The sequence below is a fragment of the Astyanax mexicanus genome, chromosome 12 (genome assembly GCF_023375975.1).
Source record: "Astyanax mexicanus isolate ESR-SI-001 chromosome 12, AstMex3_surface, whole genome shotgun sequence".
In the NCBI taxonomy this organism is placed as follows: Eukaryota; Metazoa; Chordata; class Actinopteri; order Characiformes; family Acestrorhamphidae; genus Astyanax; species Astyanax mexicanus.
This window is the reverse complement of record NC_064419.1, coordinates 3,919,821-3,933,325: the sequence shown is the minus strand read 5'-3', so window position 1 is coordinate 3,933,325 and position 13,505 is coordinate 3,919,821. Positions and strand designations below refer to the sequence as shown.

The 13,505-nt window shown below is 38.7% G+C and overlaps 1 protein-coding gene across 6 annotated transcripts in view; it reads left to right on the top strand.

Annotated features, from left to right (window-relative positions):
• grip2a (glutamate receptor interacting protein 2a) overlaps window positions 1-13,505 on the top strand; it is a 56,825-nt gene that overhangs the window by 41,264 nt on the left and 2,056 nt on the right. For 4 of the 6 annotated variants that reach the window (XM_049486196.1, XM_049486197.1, XM_022670870.2 and 1 more), the window contains 11 exons: window positions 882-1,027; window positions 1,801-1,881; window positions 2,036-2,099; window positions 2,725-2,870; window positions 3,714-3,858; window positions 4,716-4,855; window positions 5,560-5,751; window positions 7,134-7,284; window positions 10,184-10,292; window positions 11,361-11,519; window positions 12,531-12,677. In XM_049486196.1, coding sequence (XP_049342153.1) covers window positions 882-1,027; window positions 1,801-1,881; window positions 2,036-2,099; window positions 2,725-2,870; window positions 3,714-3,858; window positions 4,716-4,855; window positions 5,560-5,751; window positions 7,134-7,284; window positions 10,184-10,292; window positions 11,361-11,519; window positions 12,531-12,677 — 1,480 coding nt within the window. The other 2 variants (XM_049486198.1, XM_049486200.1) reach the window with 2 other exon arrangements.

The window sequence follows — 13,505 nt, the reverse complement described above, 5'->3', positions numbered from 1 at the left end:
AATTAGTCAGTGTTACTCACTAAGCCTTACTCACAATATAACACCTCACAACATATACATAAACCTGTTCTGCTATTATTATTAGATCATGCTATAAATTTAGAGTTTATTATTATTTAGAGAATTTAACAAGCAAAAGTGTGTGTGTGAGAGAGAGAGTGACCTCTGCTCCTGTCAACTGTCATTAGAAAATGTTTATGATTGGAGAGATGAACACATATGTGACATTGTACACATGCACATGGCCAAATGCACAATATACACACACACACACACACACACACAACCTGACCCTGCGTTTTGTGTGTCAGAGGGCAGTGAGGTTGATTGGACCCCAGTGGTGAGGTTCGCTCTGACTAAAAGCTGAAATGATTCAAAACTGGATGGCTACACAATGATGGTCATACATGCTACATATTTTTATTTTGACGACGCAGTGGGAAAATGCTAAAACTGTATATTTTTTTTTAAATACATTTTTATAAAGTAGCATCACAGCGCTCTCGGAGGAAAGCGCAGCCACTCTGTTTTGATACATCAGCTCACAGATGCCCTATGCTGATCGACATCACCCTAGGAGTGATGAGGGGAAAGAAAGAGCGCCGTCTACTGTACCCACCCAGAGAGACCAAGGCCAATTGTGCTCTCTCAGGGCTCCAGCAGCTGATGGCAAGCTGCATGACCGGGATTCGAACCAGAAATCTCCCAATCATAGCGGCAGTGCTTTGGACTGTTGACCACACCTTTTTTGTAATATACATGTATTAGTTTTCCTGTGACTCTTTGGAAACTTTGACATTTTATGGTGTCAATATACAGTGCAAATCTATCAATTTACATTCAACATATGAGTTTTTCTGTTGTCCTGATTGGTTTTGTAGGTGTGGGGTGCTGCAGGCTGGGGACAGAATTCTGTCCATAAATGGAATTCCTACTGAGGACGGAACGCTGGAAGAGGCCAATCAGCTTCTTCGAGATGCAGCTCTGGCCAATAAGGTCACTCTTGAAGTCGAGTTTGATGTTGCAGGTAAGTAATGAACAGTGCTGCATTTTCTATATTTAGGAAACCAGTGTGAGCCTGTATTTTAGCAAAAATACCTGGTTAACCCTTACATAACAAGTTGTTCCATACTTCCATTGATTAAAAGTATATGTAATGTGTATATTAGTGAATTAGTGAACTCAAAAAAATTGAATATCATTGAAAAGTGACTTTATCTCAGTAATTCAGTTCAAAATGTTTGGGAGAGACATGTCATCTGCTGGTGTTGATCCACTGTGTTTTATTATCAAGTCTAAAGTCAGTGCAGTTTTGTTTTCCCACAAAATCTTACAGCACTTCATGCTTCCCTCTGCTACTGACAACTTTTATGGAGATGTGGATTTCATTTTCCAGCAGGATTTGGCACTCTTCCAAAAGTACCAATTGGTCTTATATAATATTAAAATTTTCTTGGGTTCAAATTTTCAAATTTTTTTTTTTTTTTATTGGCTTGAAGCCATAATCATCAACAATAAAAGAAAACAGTTTAATACATCTATATAAAATATGAGTTTCACATTGTGAACTGAATTACTGAAATAAAATAACTTTTCAATCACATTCTAATTTTTTGAGATGCACTAGTATATGTGGTGTTACCGTTTCCATTGTATTTTCTATGCTATTGGAGCATTTCTATTGGTCCATTTATCATGAAATTTTGACAAAAAAAATCAAATAAAAACATCAAGAATAGAGATACTAGAGTTCTGCATAACAGCGACTATAATCTGCTTTATCTGTCTCCTCTCTGTCAGAATCAGTTATCCCCAGCAGTGGAACATTTCAAGTGAAGCTGCCGAAGAGGCGAGGAGTGGAGCTGGGCATTACTATCAGCGGTGAGTAATGACCAAAAGGTGGCGCTGTTGCTTAATGATGCACAAAATCATGGTGTAATGCTCTGTGTAGATGCATAGTGTGAGCTATTTCAGGTGTCCAGTGATGTATAACAATATAACATGTTATTTTCTTGTTGTTTTGGAATATTTACAGCAAGCAAAAAGGCAGGCAGGCCTCTGATCATCTCTGAGATTAAGAGAGGCAGCATTGCTCACAGGTAAACCTCATTTAATCTTTTTTATATAAATCTGTATCTGCTCTCCAAGCCATCACTGATTGGTGGAAACTTCACACTAGACCTCGAGCAGTTTGGACTGTGTGTCTCTCCACTCTTCCTCCAGACTCTGCTCCCTTGATTTACTTTAAATGAAATGTAAAATTTACTGATGATCAGTGATGGTTTGATGGAGAGACATGTCATCTGCTGGTGTTGATCCACTATGTTTTATTATCAAGTCTAAAGTCAGTGCAGTTTTGTTTTCCCACAAAATCTTACAGCACTTCATGCTTCCCTCTGCTGCTGACAACTTTTAAGAAGATGCGGATTTCAGATTTCATTTTCCAGCAGGACTTGGCACACTGCCCACACTGCCAAAAGTACCAATTGGTCTTATATAATATTCAAATTTTCAGAGACACAGATTTTTGGGTTTCATTGGCTGTAAGCCATAATCATCACCAATAAAAACACTTTTTGAACTGAATTACTGAAATAAAGTCAATAATTAGATATTATTCTAAGGTGGTTGTACAGTTATTAAAAATGTAAAAATTTATCAGTGTTAAATTGAGTAAAAATCAAATTCTAATGATGAGTGTACATATTTTCTGTGTGTGTGCAGAACAGGTACGCTGGAGCCTGGTGATCGGTTGCTGGCTATAGATAATGTGAAGCTGGAGCACTGTGGAATGGAGGAGGCGATGGCTATTCTCCATCAGGCCGAGGACATGGTCAGACTGCGCATTCAGAAGGACGAGGATAACTTAGGTGTGTGTCTTGTTCTGTTTGTTTGTGTGTGTGTGTTAGTTAGTTAGTCTTCTTGATGTTTTTCTAACAAAGCATTAGCAGTGTGGGCAGTGTGCCAAATCCTGCTGGAAAATGAAATCCGCATCTCCATAAAAGTTGTCAGTAGCAGAGGGAAGCATGAAGTGCTGTAAGATTCTGTGGGAAAACCAAACTGCACTGACTTTAGACTTGATAATAAAACACAGTGGATCAACACCAGCAGATGACAGACATGACTCTCCAAACCATCACTGATCATCAGTAAATTTTACATTTCATTTGTAAATCAAGGAAGCAGTCTGGAGGAAGAGTGGAGAGACACACAGTCCAAACTGCTCGAGGTCTAGTGTGAAGTTTCCACCAATCAGTGATGGTTTGGATAAAGAGACATGTCATCTGCTGGTGTTGATCCACTGTGTTTTATTATCAAGTCTAAAGTCAGTGCAGTTTTGTTTTCCCTCAAAATCTTACAGCACTTCATGCTTCTTCCCTCTGCTACTGACGACTTTTATGGAGATGTGGATTTCATTTACCAGCAGGACTTGGCACACTGCCCACACTGCCAAAAAATGTACCAATTGGTCTTATATAATATTCAAATTGTCTGAGATACTGATATTAGGGTTTTCATTGGCTGTAAGCCATAATCGTCAACAATAAAAGAAATAAACGCTTAAAATAGATCACTCTGTGTGTAATACATCTATATAATATACGAGTTTCACATTTTGAATTGAATTATTGAAATAAAGTAACTTTTTGAGACGCACCTGTATAACTTTTTGTGTGTGTGTGTGTGTGTGTGTGTGTGTGTGTGTTTATTAGATGAGCTGGAGTCCTCTGGCTCTGTGATTTTCACTGTGGAGCTGAAGAGACATGGAGGTCCTCTGGGAATCACCATCTCCGGCACTGAGGAACCATTCAACCCCATCCTCATCTCCAGCCTGACCCGCAACGGCCTCGCACACAGGTATACACACACACACACACACACGCATACACACATATGCATACACACTGCATACAGACAAACACATGCACACAGGATGTGCCTGAGGGCCTACTGCTCTTGCTGCTCTCTGCTCCTATTTATATTTCTCCCATATGTCTCTCCTACTTTCCCCACTGGTGGAGCTGTTTACCATCTGATGCAGAGCCTGACTCTCTGCAGCTCATGTACGACACCTAGTGGACAGTCTCAGACGTGTCCCACTTAGCAGAATTTGGAGTTGTAATTCTCAGTTTGAATTATCATCAATTATTCGTAGTGATTTGATGCATCATGGAAATTAGTTTTCTCCATAATTAATTTTTTTTGTACAATTTAGGTTTGTGTCTTTAAAAAATACAATGACTGCATAAATGTGACTGTAGTATTTTAAACACCATGTGGATATTAAATACCCAAGAAGGGACAAAATTCATAAAACTCTACACTGGCTTTCTTTTAGCTTTTAGTACATTTTAGAATAGACAGTTTTCTCTTTTATAGAGGATATACAGTGTGGCCCAACAGTTTAAGATAACTGTAAAAATAAGAATAAATACAAATAACATTAAATATAAATAACACATATATAAAAATGCAAATATAAATATTAATATATACAAATAAATGCAAACAAAAAACACTGCTGACTTCACATCATTAGTGTTTTTGCAATAAAAACTTTCTTTTTTTTTACCCATACAGAGTATTGTATATCTGATTTTTAATGTTTAATCACTTTATTCTGCATTTTCTTGCTTTTATTAGTATTTATTTAGTAGTGTGTGTGTGTGTGTGTGTGTGTGTGTGTGTGTGTGTGTGTGTGTGTGTGTGTGTAGAACTGGGGCTCTTCACATAGGTGACCGTGTTCTGGCCATTAATAGTATGAGTCTAAAGGGAAAGCCGCTCAGTGAGGCCATCCACCTGCTACAGACTGCAGGAGATACAGTCACACTGAAGATCAAAAAACGAGCTGAACGTAAGTCTCACTCACACACACACACACATATACACATACACAAATAAGAGAAATGATGAGTTTCTTTGAGTTTACCAAAATAAAATACCTCTGAAATACAAGCAAGAGGAAGATGGATGATCACAAGCCATCAAACCACCAAACTGAACTGCTTGAATTTTTGCACCAGGAGTAAAGCAGCATAAAGTTATCCAAAAGCAGTGTGTAAGACTGGTGGAGGAGAACATGATGCCAAGATGCATGAAAAACTGTGGTTAAAAAACAGGGTTCTTTCACCAAATATTGATTTCTGAACTCTTAAAACTTTATGAATATGAACTTTTGTCTGTGTCTTTTTCTGTTATTCCAGACATTTCTCCTTTTCTGCAAATAAATGCTGTAAATGACAATAGTTTTTTATGTTAGGAATTTGGGAGAAATAATGTCTGTAATTTATAGAATAAAACTACAATGCTCATTTTACTCAAACGTAAACCTATAAATAACAAAATCAAAGAAACTGATTCAGAAACTGAAGTGGTCTCTTAATTTTGTAGATCTCTTTACCAAGTTTACATGCATTTTTAATGTACATACTCCCGAACACAGCATGTGAGAAAATATTTTTCTTTCTTTTACAAATACCGAATGTGTCTCTCTGTGTGTCTCTCTCTCTTTCTCTCTCTCTCTCTCTCTCTCTTTCTCTCTCTCTCTCTCTCTCTCAGCTGTTCTGGACTCTGAGGCGGGCAGTCCTCTGAGGGCCGGCTCTTGTTTGAGTGACACTGAAGATGAGCGCTCTGATTCTCTTCACCGCTGTAAGTATTCGGAGCTCCGCCGCATGACCACGCCCCCCAGCCTGGACTCAGCCATGGACTCCTGGGATAGCGCCGCCCTCGATGCCTGCTATGGCAACCAAGGTGAGGAGGACCTGGGCTGATTAATTATTAATAGGCTAATTAAGGTCAATAAGTGGGATTTTAAAGATAAATTTGGGGCCAACTCAGGTTAATAGAACATAAAAAATCTGAGAGTTAATTTTAGCGCTAGTCTTCTAAATCAGGCAGCAGGGGAGAATTTCTTACATCCATTTGTCCATCCAGAAGAAAACACACGCACTGTCACGTTTAATTCATCCGCTTTTTATAACACACACAGCTCATTTAGCAGTTCTCTTCACACACTACCATTTACAGATCTGTCTCAAATCACATATACTACACATAATCTCTGGTGACGACAACAACAATACGCAGCACTATACAGGTGAATATAATAGAATAAAAAGTTACTTTATATTAGAAATTCAATTATTTTAAGCATTTATTTTGTTTATTATTGATTTTTTATGGCTTACAGTCAGTGAAAAACACTAAAATCTGTGTCTCAGAAAAATAGAATACTATATAAGTCCAATTGGTACTTTTGTCAGTGTGGGCGGTGTGTCAAATCCTGCTAGAAAATGAAATCTGCATCTCCATAATTCATAAAAGTTGTCAGCAGATGACATGACTCTCCAAACCATCACTGATTGGTGGAAACTTCACACTAGACCTCAAGCAGCTTGGACTGTGTGTCTCTCCACTCTTCCTCCAGACTTTACAAATGAAATGTAAAATTTACTGATGATCAGTGATGGTTTGGAGAGTCATGTCTGTCATCTGCTGGTGTTGATCCACTGTGTTTTATTATCAAGTCTAAAGTCAGTGCAGTTTTGTTTTCCCACAAAATCTTACAGCACTTCATGCTTCTTCCCTCTGCTACTGACAACTTTTATAGAGATGCAGATTTCATTTTCCAGCAGGACTTGGCACACTGCCAAAAATATACCAATTGGTATTATATAATATTCTGTAGTCTCTTAATTTCCAAATGAAATGCATTAAATGCTCTTAATTACTGATGGACATTGATGGTATGGTGTTTGGGACACAGCCCTCTTCTCCTCCTAGGACAGTGATGTTTTAGATACCTGTTACTTCAGAATGATGGCACTATTTATTATAATAGAGCTTAAGATGAATAATTTTAACATTATTGAGTTAGCTGTGGTAAACTAATCTCAGCTAATCTCAGTTTATAAGGTCGTGTTCAAAGTTTAATTTATATTTACAGTAGTGGTGTAAAAGTGAATTATACTCCCCACCTGTAGGGGAAGCCCAGGAGCTAAAAAAAACCCAATTCCGACATAATACCACCTTAAATATTCTCTATACTGTACTATACTGTAGTTTCTGACTCTGTATACCCTTATTATCTCAACACTGATGAGATACTTGACGTTTTGCTTTCATGTTCGCAGGGTCGTACATGAACAGAGGGTCCAACATGGCTGTCCATCCAGAAGAGTGGAGACGGACCAATCACAGGAGTCCAATGGTCTCAAGGAGACAAGCCCACCATACTGCGATGTATGATGGGAGGTTAGGAGAGGAAGACTGGAAATACTGTGGGTAAGACTGCTCACCGTATATTGTTTTATTGATTACTGAAGTTTATATGACTTATATTTCATACATTTTAGAAATGTTGAGGTAAATTTAGTAGTGAATTCAGTACTTTTTTCAGTCTTTTTCCTGTTTCTCCCACCGCTTTCATGTACAGGCTGGCTAGAACACGCTGTGCGCTTCCTTAATTACACTAACACTCATTTACAGTTCATGGCTTGATCTGCTTTCTCTTGGGTATGCACCTCAATATAATCCTGACAATCCTGATCATCCTTATTATGGCTCAAAGAGTAGCTGTTTGAGTTGTGGACGTATATGGACAAAAGTATTGGGACACTCTTCTTAATCACTGAATTCAGGTGTTTCAAATTTAAAGAGGAATCAGGTTGATCTTAGATTTAGTGTTTTTTATTATTTTAAAATGTTCTTTTTTGCTGTAGATCAATACTAAAAAGTCATTCAGACTATGAAAAAGTGTTAAACAAAACAGAATATGTTTTATATTTATATTTGCTTAGATAGAGACAGCTTTGCACATCTGTGCTGGATTTTCTCAGTCAGTTTTATGAGGTAGAGTCACCTGGAATTCAGGATTTCAGTTAACAGCTGCGCTGAACTCATCAAGAGTTAATTACTTGAGTTTCCTGCATCCTAATGTTAGTTGGAGAGCATCAGTTAAAGGAAAGTAGTGAAGAGGTAGAGTTACAGGTATACAGTGAATAATAGCTCTATTTGAGTAATGTTCTAATCCAGATTATAAGAAGCTAGAACTACTCAACTAAATAAAGGAAATAAAAAAAATACTTTAAGAAATGAAGGTCTGTCAAAGCTGAAATATTTCAAGAACTTTGAAAGTATCCTCAAGTGCAGTTGCAAAGACCATTAAAAACGTTATGATGAAACTGGCTCTCATCAGTATCTCCCCAGTAAAGGAAGAACAAGGGTTACCATTGTTGTACCTGACTCTGTACCGAGCTACACACCTACTGTTTGAGCTGCAAAGGGGGACCGACTCCACACTAATGTCTTCGAATTTAGACTAGGGTGTCATAAAAGCTTTCAATACTTTTGTCCATGTAGTGTATCTACCATCCACATTTGGTTTTTAAAGAACTGTCTTCTATTCTCCATTAATCCAAGGATGCTTAAGTAAGCAAGTAAGTCTTTCCATAGAACTCCACTGAGTCATACCATCTTGCTTATAAAGATTGTATATGTATAACAAAACAAGTACATATTAAAATAATTCACTTTTCTAAGAGCTGAACCCAAGAGAACAGAGCTGATGCTGAAGGCTGCTCTAGCTGGAGGGGATACAGCTTTTCTCTGGTGTACGTTTACAGTATGTCTGTATTCACATCACACTGTTTCTGGCATTGGATTAATTGATACAAAACTAAGAGAAGATGATACAGAAATGTCATCCAGAGAAATGTGTATTTCCCATCTGTATATAGGCCTGTTTTTTAGGTGTTGGTTATTGCACCAATCAGCCTTAACATTAGCACCACTGACGAGTGAAGTTAAAAATATTGATTTTCTTCATCTTTAGTGGCTTCTGCCAAAGTGTAGGATTTTGAAATTGCACGGGAACAGAACAATCAGTTCTTGAATTTGATTTAAAAAATTGTCAAAATGGTCAACCTTAGACACTTCAATTTGAAAATGACTGAATGGGACAGAGCATTTTTAAACCATCAGGCAGGTGTTTGTGGTGGCGTATGCAGTGGTCAGTACTTACCAAATGTGGTTGATGTGATCTATGGAGGCCTCACCTTCACTGGTGCTAATGTTTTGGCTCATCAATGTACCATGTTTTACAGACTATAAGGCACACTATCAATGAATGCCTATGCCTGAATGTTCTGGTCTATTTTCATATATGGCACATTTTAAGCGACACTAGTAAGGAACAAGGGTGTCTCCATATTTCCCTTTTAATAGGGAAGCTGGGGAAAGCACCTAAGTAAACAATATTGTAATTCTTAAAGTAAAACAAGCGCTGGGTGTGAATTTACACAGATTTATCTTCTGAAAAATTGTTTATTTGGGCGAGAAAAGCGCTTCTGTTTATTAACAGGAAGTTTAGTTTTCCAATATTTTCAGAAGTGAGGTTAGCAGCAGCGCTAGCCGCATTTAGCAGCTCTTAGCAGCACTAGGTTTGGTTAGCATTTGTAAATGCTGCCCAACAGCGCTATATTGAGGAACCCTGTGTGATCCGCTAAGCCAGGGTGCTTTCAGCTAGCGGTTTGCCCCACGTAGCGGCTAATGCTAATAATGCTCCAATCTCGGTGCTGGAGAATCTTCACTGAAACTCCTGTATAACTCTGTACTTCATACATAATACACAATGTCGATTTGGGGAAAATTAAAGGATTTTAAGTGCACCTTATAGTCCAAAAAATACGGTAGTTTTGCTAATATTGCTAATGTTTTGGCTAATCGTGTAGTTTCTGTGCCAGACTGCATATTTTAATAGCCATATGTGCGGCACAGAAAAACAACGCTGTCTGTTCTCTTTTCTATCAGTTCTTCTGTTTCTCTCCTCCTCAGGTTTTCTGTCTCTCATCTGCCTTACTAATCACCCATGGGTCCCCGGTGTCTTCATCTTTTCTATCGCTTCCGTTTCCCACTGCTTTCGCCGCGTCTCAAAACAGGCCATGGCTTCTTTAGCCACGTGTGTGTGTGTGTGTGTGTGTGTGTGTGTGTGTGTGTCCTCTTTCTGCTTTTATATAATCTTCCTCATGCCTGTGGTGGAGATCTTACAGAGTGTGTGCTTCAGTGTTTGGTTATATAAAGCTATAGAGAAAATAAAGGCAAAAAAAAAAAAGAGAGAGAGAGATCTCAATCTCCCAGAGTGCACCTGCACTCGCATTACCCAGGGTGCTTTGCATTGACACAGATCTGTTAGTCCCACACGCTGCCAAGGGGAAAATCAGGAGAGCTATTGGTCGCAAGCCCTGCAGGACCTGGAGACATGCGGCCAATCAGAAATTCTCCGAGAGCTGGAGGTAAAGAAAGCACTTCATTAACATACTAAAATTTGTATTAATATATTGAGTATATTTTGTTTACTTTACACAGTCTTGTAATTATTTTGTTGTTGTAAATCTGTTCAAGCTAAAGTAGCAGTCCATATTATTTTGTGCATTCCTGCTAAGCCTAATATATTCTGAATAGAACATACATATATAATAATAATACATTCTAATTCTAAATGGGGCGTCGGGTCGTTTTTCGCTGGAGTTCTTCTTCTGGCCACGTTACGCGTCTTTACGTACTTATGTCACGCCTACAGCCTCTAAATGAGGATCCGGCTCAGTTTTACAGAACGCGAGCGGCTGGTGGAGCAATGGAGACTTCAGAAGGGGAACCTCAGAGCTCAGTAGCTCCTGGATTAATATCAGATTGGCGTTTGAACGGTAGAGAGAGCTCCGTAACTGCGCTCTCTCTCTTTCGGACTGAACATAACCTGGAATCGGATTCATTCTCTCTGAAAACTTACAAACATCAGCTTCAAATAAGATAAGATAAGCACAAAATAACTGTTTATTAATCGCACAGCAGGGAAATTTGCAATGAAATGTATGTACTTTCTTCTTAACAGAACAATCAATAATAAATGTGAGCAATTGTTTGAAATGGCCTCATGAGTCCAATTTTCAAACACTGGATAAAAGTTTTCTACCCCACCCTCTCATCCTCAGACACAAAGCTCACATTAGTTGCCGGATTAAGAAACAATGCGGAAAGTGATGACTAGCCTTACCCTGTAGCTACTATGTAGATAAGAGATACGATTTAGTGTTCAAAGTGCCAGTCTTTACTATGCTAGTGGTGTGGTGCTATGATTTTTTTTAGCTGTGGTTAGCAACCTTACTGAAGCTTAGTGATTACCTGTTTAGCTGAAAAATAGCCAGCTTGAACATGTCAGCTGCTGTGTTCTACACCTGGTAACCCAGGGTGTGGAAATGTGGTTGGAGTGGATGAATACTGATGATGAAGATAAACCTGAATGTCTACATAAATGCATCTTAATTGTGTCAACTATATATGTTCTCATTATATGTTACTTGCAGGCCACCATCATGTCCGGGAGCACTCTGAGTTTGGGGGATGAGAGTGAGGAGTGTAATGACGGTGGGCTCAATTCTACATCAATGGAATCTAAGCAGGCTTGTGAGAACAGTATGGAACTGAAGGAGTTGGGCCAGGCCACACACTTAGAGCTACTCAAGGTACTATTAACTACTACTGCTTTTCCTGTTTTCTATTTACTTTTAATTCACTACATTAACTGCAGTTTAGGCCATTCTCAAGGCTCGCATTTGCCGCATTCAAGATTTGCCACTAACACAAATCATTGGATAGCTTAACACGCTTGCAGGAGAACATTAAAACTGCCAATTCTGTTACGTCAGCTAACAGACAACAGCCATTCGCAATGCCAGTTGTTTACGGCAGTTTACACTGACACACCAAAAGCCATGAGACGGCAGTATTAAAATTATGTACTGTTACCTCAAGAAATGGCTGGGGAATGTCCACATTATGGCCGCACGATATTGGAAAAATTTTACATTGCAAAAATTTTTCAACGATATATATCACGATATTAAACAATGCAGGGGCAATGATGTCACCAGCCCCGCCCCCACCCGTGCCCCGTCTTGCGTCAGGACTGATTAAGAGTTGAGCCAGTGCTAAACAACAGGAAAACAGCTAAACAACAGTAATCGACCCTTTAATCAGGCATTTAAATGGCTTTTTAAAAGGTAAATAAGAGCATTTTTCTGAGATTAAAATTGTGAATTCAGCTGTAACTGGAAATATCTGCGCAAAACTGAGCTGGACTGAGGTGCACAGCTTTCGACACGTGCTCACGTTTACAAGCACGATCCCAACCATGTGGATGGAGGCCATGTGGTTACCTCGTGTTTACTCCAGCCCCCACCCTTGCGCTTCTCAGGCAGCAGCAGCCTGTCACTCACACAGACACAGAGACAGCGCTGTGTATCTACTTCTTCTTGTGTCAAGAATCAAAACATTACAACATTACGTGTTTGATTTAATTGCCTTAAGTGATATTGCACGTCCTGCGATGTGACGATTGCGCATGAACACATCGCGATGACGATGCTTAAACGATATATCATGCAGCCGTACTAGACGACAGTTTTTTAAAAATTTAAGTCAAAACCGCTTAATCTCACTCTCTTTTTCTCTTACTTTCACTTTCTCTCACTCAGATCAGTCTGAAGAAGGATGAGGACAGCAGGGATTTTGGCTTCAGTGTGTCTGATGGTCTTTTGGAGAAAGGGGTCTATGTGAACATGATCCGTCCTGATGGTCCTGCAGACCAGGCGGGATTACGACCCTACGACCGCATTCTGCAGGTAAGCTTGAGTGTTGGGACTGAGTTTGATTACAATATACACAAACCAGACCTACTTCAGTTTATAAGGGTGTCTAAGTTACCAGTGTCTTCGATGAAAGGATGCCTCCTGGGGTGGAACATGGATAGCCCAATGGCAATATCCCACACAAGCAGTGGTGCTCGAAAGTTTGTGAACCCTTTAGAATCTTCTGTATTATGTATTTTTGCATAAATATGACTTAAAACATAATCAGAATTCCTAAACGTAGTTTAGAGATCCCAGTTTAACAAATAAGACAAAATATTATACTTAGTAATTTATTTATTAAGGAAAAATCCAATTTTTACATGGCAAAAATATGTGAATATTTGCATTCAGTATCTGATGTGTTTTCCCCCTTTTGCAGCAATAACTGCAACTAAATACGACTAACTACCACCACCATGTTTCAAAGAAGGGAAATTTTATTATGCTTGGGACCTGTGTGACAATAACCATCAATAATAATAATAATAATAATAATAATAATAATAATAATAATTTTAGCACTTTGAATCACTCAACCCCACATCATTTTTTTAAGCTTTTTTTTGGCTCACCATGCCCTCTTTCTCTTTGACATACAATTAGGACTTTATTATTAATTAATTTAATATACAGTACACCACAAGTCCTGCTGGAAAATGAAGGCCGTATTTCCGTAAAAGTTGTCAGTAGCAGAGGGAAGAATGAACTGCTGTAAGACTTTGTGGGAAAACAAAACTGCACTGACTTTAGACTTGATAATAAAACACAGTGGATCAACACCAGCAGATGACAGACATGTCTCTTTATCCAAACCATCAC